At 50.2% G+C, this 9,714-nt stretch overlaps 1 protein-coding gene across 1 annotated transcript in view; it reads right to left on the bottom strand.

Moving 5' to 3' along the window:
- The window catches only part of NLRP1 (NLR family pyrin domain containing 1), a 46,965-nt gene extending 37,277 nt beyond the window's left edge, over nt 1-9,688 (bottom strand). Inside the window, exons 1-4 of the mRNA XM_069483099.1 lie at nt 9,412-9,688; nt 8,326-8,502; nt 6,422-6,625; nt 1,725-3,354 (exon numbers count right to left, since the gene is read on the bottom strand). Coding sequence (XP_069339200.1) covers nt 1,725-3,354; nt 6,422-6,625; nt 8,326-8,502; nt 9,412-9,688 — 2,288 coding nt within the window. The remainder of the gene's footprint in view (nt 1-1,724; nt 3,355-6,421; nt 6,626-8,325; nt 8,503-9,411) is intronic.
- Between the last annotated feature and the right edge of the window lie 26 nt (nt 9,689-9,714).

The following is a 9,714-nucleotide window of genomic DNA, read 5'->3' on the forward strand; positions in this document are numbered from 1 at the left end:
TGACGGCCCCACATCAGGCCACTGCCACTTGCAGCACTTGTACCCGGGTCCTTCATGGCCTACTGCACCATTTCATTTTATATTTTATTTCATTTTATTTTATTTACGTTTAAGACACAGCTCTGTCACCCTTGCTGGAGTGCAGTGCTGTCATCGTAGCTCACTGCAACCGCAAACCTCTGGGCTCGGGGGATCCTTCTGCTTCAGCCTCCCAAGTAGCTGGGACTATATGTGTGCACCACTATGCCCAGCTAATTTTTCTATTTGTTTGTAGAGATGGGGTCTCGCTGTTACTCAGGCTGGTCTCCAACTCCTGACCTCAAGTGATTCTCCTGCCCTGGCCTCCCAGAGTGCTGGAATTATAAGTGTGAGCCACCGTGCCCAGCCCTACTTCACGTTTATAACCATGAACAGCTAGAAACAACCTAAAATGGGCAAGAATATTGGAATGGCCAAATCAGACATGGCACTTTCCCTGTCGAGTACCATGTGGCCATTCAAAAGGATGTTGCATCAGACTACTTAACGCAGGATGATAACGTTGATAAATCAAGAAAATAAAGCTGATGTGAAAGAAAATGTACGGTGTGGTTCAATTTAGCATAGGAAAAAAGGATAGTCCTCTTAGAGTTGACCATAGGTTCTTAATGATAGTCATCTCTGATGGAATTCTGCTTGATATTAATTTTCATCTTTTTGCTTACTTATTTGTCCTTATTTTTCTACAATGAACACAAGTTTTATTGTAACAAAAAAGTTTAAAAATCTGAAAATGAAAGACCCAAATCAAAGATTTCTTCCTCTGAAAATTTTCTCTTTCCTGGTCCGTTAGGAAAGTGGTCACTCCCTTCCATCGACCACCATAGTACCATGACAATACCTTTAATAGGTATAATAATGTATTCATACTTGTAATAATGCATCACACTCTACTGTCATTATTGGGTGAATGTCTGTCTTCTCTCCCAGGTTTTGAGCTCCTAAGGGCAGGGATTGTGCATTTTAATCTGTGATGTGTAGGGCCTGGCATAAAATTAGTGCTCAGTAACTATTTATGGAATGAGCCATCTAAAGGGGGAGATAGACACATACCAATACTATGGTCAACACCGCAACAGAGGCAGGGGAACCCGGTGGGCAAGTTCTCAGCGTTGCTGGGCTGGAGGAGGATTAGCGAAAGATGCTATTGGGTGCTCAGAGGGTGGGTTTCAGGTTGACTGCCTGGGGCAATCGTGGCACCACTGACACAAACAAAGAAGTCAGGTTTTCAGGGACAAATAGGGGACTTCTTTTCAGACATGCGTTCTGAGGTGGTGGGGGACGATCTCAGGGCCAATGTCCATGTCATTGAGGGGGTTCCTGGAGCAGCCAAGGGAGCAGTTTCTCAGAGAGGAAGCAGGTGGAGAGAGGAGCAGGGGCAGGTGGGCTGTGGGGTCCTTGGGCAGTGTGGGACGGCTAAGGTCAGTGTGAAGGGCGAGTGTGTCCACGAGAGGAGGCGGGTGGCCGTCCTAGGGGTAGGAGAAGGGCCGCAGCTCAAGGCGGGGCCCCACCAGGCGTCCCTGGAAGCCAGCAGGACCCGTCCCACCACGGACAGAGAACAGTGGTCAGACTGTGCAGTTAGGAGTCACTGGTGACCAGGCCTGGTGACAGTGCCTTTGGTGCTCAGGACATTCGGGCCCATGGGACGGACAGAGGGGCTGGAGAGAGGAGGGGCGGGTACTCACAGGACTACCCCGGGGGGCCTCCACCTGGGTCTGTGCCGTCCACCCTCATTCAGTTGAAGCCTCTTCACGTGGTGGCAGAATTTAATGCAGAAAGTGACCACCAGGAGCTCCACGTCCGTTTGGACACACACGCTCGTTCCTTGGAAATGGGCCATCGCCTGTGTCAGGAAGTCCTCGTCCTGAGTCTCATACAAACAGTGCAGCACCTCCAGAGAGTGTGGCTGCAGCGGGGCCTGCAGGCCCTGGGCCTCCGCCTCGGCCCACTGCAGCAGCTCCCGCCTCCTCTCTGGGCACGGCCGGCGGCCGAAGATGTTCTCCATCTCTCTCCCCGCCTGCTCACTTAGAAGGCCGAATAGGAAACGCGTGGTTGGTGCCCCAAACACGTCATGGCTTTTGTATGCTTCCTGTAACTTTTCCACAACTCCGGTGCGGTTAGGATGTTCACCTCTCTCCTCCGTATCCCCCAAGGCACAAGACATTGCTGCAAAGAACTCCTGGAAGCACAGGTGGGTGAAGCTGTAGTTCAGAGAGCTGTCGTGCTTTTGAAGAACACCCATCTGCAAGAAAGTGGAGATGATGGACTCATCTAACTCATGCTTTCTGAGGTCATCTGGGCTGAAAAGGCTCTTTCCTTGCCAGACGCCCTCAGCAGCCAGGGAGCAGACACCCCTCAGCTGGGGCCCCAGGGGCTGAGCTGGGAGAGCCTGGGAGAGGTGGCGCAGACAGAGGCCCGTGGCCGTCCGAGGGGTCAGTGTGAGTTCTTCCCCCTGCTCCATCTGCTGCTTCAGGGAAGAGCAGACGAGCCAGGACACGAAGGGCAGGAGACACAGGGTCCAGACTACTCGGTTTGACTCAACCAAGCCAAAGGCTCTAATTGCTTGGCTTTCATCTGTGAAATAGTTGTAGAAATATTCCTTCCTGCTGGAGTCAGAGAACCCCAGGACCTCCACCCACCGTGGCTGCTCCAGAGAAGGAATGAGCTTCTGCAGAGCCGTGGTCCGAGTCGTGATCAGCAAGGAAGCCTCGGGAAGTATGGTTTTCCCCAGCAAACTGCCCAGCAGGTTGTGCACCGGCTGCTGCTGGCTCCAGTGCAGACAGAAGTCAGCACTCTGCTCCTCCAAGACCCATCTTGGCTCATCCACGCCGTCGAGGATGAAGAGCAGATACTCTGGGCAAGACAGGATCTCTCCAAGGAGAGCTGGAGAAGCTCCTGAGGCTTTTGTGATGAGCTCAGCCAGACTCAGCTTCTTGGCCTGGGCCAGCTCCCTGCAGCTGAAGTAGAAGACGTGCTGGAAGCAGTCTCTGTACAGCTGGCCTTCCTCCCAGGCCCTCCTCACCTGCCTGGCCAGTGTTGACTTCCCAATTCCAGCAGCACCGTGCAGTATGACTCCCCATGGTTCTTCTTGGGTTCCCACACCTGGGCCAAATAAGTCTCCTATCTCAATCAAAGGTCCTTGATTCTCCACCATGTCATGATGCCAGCTTCCCCTGACCAGGGACTCATGGCCTCTGGGGTGAAGTGTTTGTAGAAGTATCAGCTGTGTGAATGTTTGGTGCAAATCCTCACATTTCCAGGACAGTGTGGAACAGGAGTTCTCTTCCCTCTGGCTCTGGTACCTTTCTCTCATTCCTAAGAGAGGGAAGAATACAACATAAAGGTATAGAATAGACTTGTTCATTCTTTTATTCATTCATTCAACAACTTTTTTAGGTACCTACTCCAAGCCACACACTGCACTGGCTGTAGACATTGGTGTGTTCTTGCCATGGAGCAGAAGGGATATGGGCTTTGGGGTAGAAGATCCCAGTTCAAGTGTTGACTGAATCAAGTCATCCTCCCTGTTTGACTTTCCTTCATCAAATATTTATCAAGGGCTTATTATGTGGCAGGTGCTGTTCTAGTGGCTGGGGATAAAGAGTGAACAAAACATGCACAAGTCTCTGTCCCCATTAAGCCCATAACTTAGGCAGTTAGCTCCACTGAGCCTCAGTTTTCTCATCTGTAAATTGAGATTATGAGATCTCCCTGTAGGAGGTCATGCATGGGCGAAGGAGGTAATGATGGTGTTGCAGATGCTGTTGGGTCCTGACAGCACCCCCTGAGCACCCATCATTGCAGTACGTGCCCATAATGTCCTTCTGCAACACCTGTGGTTGTGTGTCTGAGGGCCACAAGTGGGGTGGCCAGAAACATTGGGGAGTTAAGACTCCAAGAGGAGTCCTCAGTGGGCAATGGATGAGGGTCCCTTGTCCACAAGGCAGACAACCCAAGGTATGTTCTCACTGTCACCCAGACATGGCAGCATGAACCTCAGATTCTTCCAGGAGTAACCCGCTTCATAGTGCACCTTCCTTGGGCTCCCCCCTTCCCTGCCTCACTTCTCCTCCCCAGTGAACTATCTGCAAGCAAATCCTGCCTCAGGGTCTGTTTCTGAGGGAGCCCAACCTGAGACACGAGGGAAGATGCCTTGTGAACTGTGAGGAGCTGAGCTCACAGATGGGACTGCCCCCTAGGGAGGGACCTCAGGCTCCCATCATAGATTCCAAATAGAACAATTGCTACAGCCCCTTCCTTTCTTTCGCTTCCCAGTATCTCGAGTGCCTCTCACTTTTCTCCTTAGTGGAATTTTAGAGACGATGCAAGTGACTCATCTGGGATGCTGAAGCCCCATTCACCTTGGGAAACTTACTGGGCCTCCATAGTTCAAGGTTACCTGTCCTACCTTTGCAGATGTCCTGAGGAAAATCTGGGGAGAGTGGAGAGTGTGGGATCAGTTCATGCCTTTAGTGCTGCTGAGACTGGGATGTTCAGAGGGCCACCCCACCTCTGAGTTCATAATCTATAGCTCTGCTTTTATTGTCTCCTGTGGGAACATTTCTGGCAATGTGAAAATATTCTACAGCCTCAGGATGGCCATGTGGGGTCATGGCCATAGTCTGCCCTGCTCAGACTGTGTCTGCCTGAGGTGCCAGTGGAGGGCTTGGCTCCTCTTAATGCCACATTCTCCAAAACCTCCTGGTTTTCATGGCTCTGTTACCATGCCACATATCTAAATCCTCTTATCTCAAGTCATACTTTAAAAATTCTACCCTTACCCCTGATACCACTAATGAGTTTCATTTTAATATCATGCTCTTGATCAGGTATTGACAAACTCCAGCCAAATCCACAAAGACAGGTGGCTGGCTGGATTTGGCTGGAGTTTGCCAACCCCAGCCAGCCACCTGTTTTAGTACCACTTGCAAGCTAAGAATTGTTGTTTTATTTTTAGATGGTTGAAAAAATTCAAAAGAAGTATAATATTTCATGATGTGAGAATTGTGTAAAATTCAAAATTTAGCATCTGTAAGTACAGTTTCATTGGAACACAGACATCATGCCCATTGGTTTATATACTAACTATAGCTGCTTTTGGGTTATGAGGGCAGAGTTAAGTAGTTGTGACAGAAACCATGGCCCACTAAGCCTAAAACATTTACTATGTTTTCTTTTACACAAACACACTTTCCTACCTTTGTTCTTGATATATCAAAAAGCATATGATGTGCTTTCTGTACTTGCTATGAAACTGTTATTGGGGATGTAATTTTGTTCAAGTTCGTTACTTGAAAAATTCGCTTAGAATTTAGAATCAGGGAAAAATGTATTTCTCTTGAATTGGTCTTTTCTCTTCTATTGAGCAATAGGTATTATGTAACCCATTATATTTCCCCTTTTGTCCTGGTTTCTGGGATGCTCATAACCAATGGAAACTTCAATTATAGCAACTGATTAGTCCTCATGGCTTTCTTACTTGCTTTTTTCACTTTTAAGTTTATTGTGTTCTATTATAGTAAGGTTATTACATTTGTATGTTTCTGTAAGATGCCTCTAATCTTTCCTTTTTTCTTTCCATTCTTCCTTCTTTTCTTTCTTTGAATGGGAAATGGTGTGACTAAATAAGTTGATTGATATACTTTGAGCCCGGAGCCATATTTTAGGACCATGAATTCTACACGTTTACTCGTAGCTGGGTGCAGAAGAAATCCTTTAAACATAACAAATCTCAGATTTCAAAGGTGACAACTCCTAGTACTGAAAGGCAGTGTAGGTCAGTGGTTAAGACCATGGCATCAGGGACCTGTGTACCTGTGGCAGAGGGAGAAGGATATAGGAGTTAAAAGTGTAGATTGTGGCATCAGAGAGAGGGAAGGCATCTCCGTCACTATTAACTACAAGACTTTACTTTTTTGAGCCTCAGTTTTCTCATTTCCAGGGTTGGATAATAACAATGTCTGTCTCATGGGCTGGTTGTAAAGTTCAAATACAATGTGTAAGAGTAGCAACAGGCCTAGGGCCTGACACAGAGAATGTCCAGCAAACACTTATGGCATGTGATGTGCTCTAGGCTGCCCAGGGGGTGAAAAGCTCAGTGGAAATGAAATCCAGCTCTCCTGGCCCCAGGCCAGTGCCCTGTCCACTAAAGCAGATGATGTGTTTCCTGTGCTGGAAAATGCGCCTGCATTTTAATGTTCAGAGGCCTCCTGGAAACAGTGCTTTGGTCCAATGGAGAGACTCCAATAGTAGGATTTCTGGAGAGACATTTCAGATGTTTTCGAAATCCTCTGTGTCCAGCCTGCCAACTGCACCCCCAGGGGACCCTTAGTCCATGCCTCTGCCTCACCCACCGCACTCCAGGAGCTCAGCAGGGTCTTACCTGTGGGGCAATTTCCAGACGTTTCAGCCAGAGGCCACTCAGTCCCCGGAGCCTCCTGCTTTCTGGGCCCTAGGCTGGGCTGAGGTAGGGATTGCCAGCCCCCGAGCACCGCTGTGGATGTGGGAGCATTGGGTGACTCCTGGCTTGGAGACTCGTGGTCCGGGGAGCTTGGAAGAGCTTGGTAGAGGAGTGAGGAAAGGTGTTCTGGAGGAGGAACGACAGGAAAGAAATGACTATTTATTGAACATCCATTTTATTTTAGGTGCATATGGTTGGAATGCTCACAACAATCCTGTGAGATGGGTGTTAGGAATGCTGTTTTCAAAACCATGTAAATGTAGAGAGAGAATTTTTTTCTCTTAGTAGCTGGTCTGAAATTTCTTGGTGGGAGTACAGTGTGGACAGTGTGTATTAGGTAGAAAGAGATTTTTTTTTCCCCCTTGAGATAAGGTCTCTTTCTCTTGCCTGAGCTAGAGTACAGTGGCATCGTCATCATAGCTCACTGCAAGGTCAAATTCCTGGGCTCAAGCAATCCTCCCACCTCAGCCTCTGAAGTAGCTGAGACTACAGGCATGAGCCACCACACTCAGCTTGAAGTAGAAGGATCTTTGTAAGCTACTTCAAGAGTTGAGCTCCCCATTTCAAGGAACAATAAATAGTTACTAAGTGGCATTCTAGGGAGGGCGGTTTGTCTTTACTGCCAGGTGCTGTTTTGCTAGGCACTGAAATTTGAGCTATGCAAGTTGGAGGCAGAGCAGAATTGCTCTGTGTCATAGAGCAGGGAAGAGCCAGTAAGGCTGGGTACTGCATGGGGAAGGGCAAGAGAGAAGAATGCTGGTGGGGGCATAGGAGGGCCCCTCTGTGGGGAGAGATGTGAGCAGCTTAACCCTCATCTCCTACAATATCTTCAGTAGAATTTACATCAAGCACTTGGACTTCTGTGCAAGTGGATTTTTTGTGTAGCACTCAGAGAGGCACAAATTCTGTACTATGGAGTGAGAGGTGGCATGAGGAGCAAAAACTGAGTAGTATGAAGGCTCAGCAGAGGAAAATGAGACACAGAGGGGTGGAGCGACTTGTTCCATGTCACACAGCAAGCTGGTGAAGTCAGGATGAAAAGTGAGGGTAGTGGAGTCTGAGCCTGTGACCACGATTGCCAGGGCACGGGGGTGGAAGGGGTGAGAATGGGCACAGAAGGAAGAGAAAGAAAAAGGGTTGGACTGTCGCAAAGCAGCAGCAGGGTGATGAGGAAATCGCTCCACCAGGAATGGATTGTTCTAGGTTATAGCCCTTGTTCTGCCACTAAATGCTGTGGGAGCTTGGACAAATGAGCTGCTCTCTCTGGCCCTTCTGCTTTGGGAAGAGGCGACAACTTTGATGCTGTCATGAAAAGAGGAAGAGACAAGGGTGTAGCTGAGGTTTGCAGCCTGGGTGATTCAGAGTGGCAGAGACCAAAATAAGAGAAGTCTGCTGAGGGAACTGGGTTGGGCTGAGAAATGAGCCTGGCCCCCTCTTGGGGCCTATCTGGAGAATAGAGTCCTCTGGAACATCTGGACAACCTGACCCCAACGATCTTCAGAGCCTACCAAGATTGCGAGCTGAACTCTGCTGAGGCGAGGACCATGTCACACATGGCACCCAGTTGGGTGAGATCCATTCCCTGACCCACACTGGTCTCAGTTTCCCCATCTGTTAAATGGGGAGGGATATAATCTCAGCACTGGCAGGTCCCTGAAAGATATTTTGAGGCCGGCTGCTCTCACCACCCCATCCTGGCTCCTCCACACTTCCTCTGCTGTCCCCCATTCCAGGTCCCCATGCAGGTACACACTCACCCAGGTGGAGACCCGCTGGCTGACTCACAGCCCTACCCCAGGCTCTCAGCCCAGCTCAGCAAGCCTCACCTCCGAATGGGTGTCTAGATCTGTCAGGAGGCCATCTTGAAATCCTTCTCCTTTCTGAGACCTGGGGGTGCCCCAGGGACTCAGGGCCACAGAACCTCAGCACAGCAGTGGAGGTGGGCTGGCTGGGGGACTCCAGGTTGGGTGCACTTGGGGAGGAGAGGAATGGGGGGAAGTCATCTGCAGGAAGGAGACAGAAAGGTTGGGGATATGTCAGAGTGGCAGGGGCAGGAGACTGAGGCCAGAGTTCTTTGTATTAAGCAGTTCTTCTGTCTCAACCAGGAGAGGTCAGGAGAAACCAATGAACCCACTGCTGCCCTCCGCAGTCTCCTCCACGGGCTCCTCCAAAGAGTGATGCTCTGATAGACACTGCTGGGCAAAAGGTACTGGTCTGGGATTCAGGAAATCTGCACATCTGTCCTGGTTCTAACTCTACTCCCTGTGTAAGTCACTGCTCTTTTCCCATGTGGGACTAAGGGTCTCTGCATCCCAGGGATGCTAATAGTACTAATGACAACAGCAGCAACAATAGCAACAAGAGCTCTCAGTTACTGAGCACTTACTACATATCAGACTCTGTGCTGAATGTTTAACACGGATTAGCTCTTTTAGCCCTCACACAGCTCAAGGAGGTGGGCTCTTATTCTCCCACTTTGTAGATGGAGAAATAGAGGCAGAGGGCGGTAAAGTGATTTGCTCAGGGTGGTAGAGCCAGGGCTGGAAGCTGCCTCTGCCTGATTCCCAAGTCTGTGCCTGAAACTACAATGCCAGGCAAGCACTCTTCCCTGGGAGCAGGGCCCGAAGCCCACGTCCACCTTTCCCAGCATCCCCCTCCCAGGCACTGTGAGGACCACAAGGGGGCCTGGGAATGCACATGAATAGAAGAGGGGGTGGGGCTCTGAGACCCAGCAAAGGTGCCTCAGCTCCAGCCTAGTCTGGGGCCTGGATCCCCCCTTAGACAGGGTGGTCCCAAGTCACTGCCCAGAGCTTCACCTGGCAGAGAGGGTTCATTGGTGGTGGTGGGGTCCCCAGGGGGCATAGCCAGGGCCAGGAGACTACAGCAGGCAGAAGGGCCCTTTGTCCTCTCACCTAACAACAAGGCCTCCTCTTCCTGGGCCTGGGCACAGGGCAAGCTCAGGCCCATCTGCCTCCAGGTGTGGTGGGCCAGGTCCCAGGCCTGCTGCTCCCCATACCAAGCCACCAGGCGTGAGGCCACCTCCATGCCACTCATCTTCTCTGGTGAAATTGCCGTCAGACCAGAAGAGCCCCGGAAGGGTGCCTCATTGTTCAGCCGAAGCAGGAACTCCTTCAGCTCCTCCTTCTTCAATAGCTCCAAGTAATAGCCCAAGTGGGCTCTGCTGGCCATCTCTGACCCAGAGTCGGGGGACTGGT

This window comes from Eulemur rufifrons, chromosome 9 (genome assembly GCF_041146395.1).
Source record: "Eulemur rufifrons isolate Redbay chromosome 9, OSU_ERuf_1, whole genome shotgun sequence".
Taxonomy (NCBI): domain Eukaryota; kingdom Metazoa; phylum Chordata; class Mammalia; order Primates; family Lemuridae; genus Eulemur; species Eulemur rufifrons.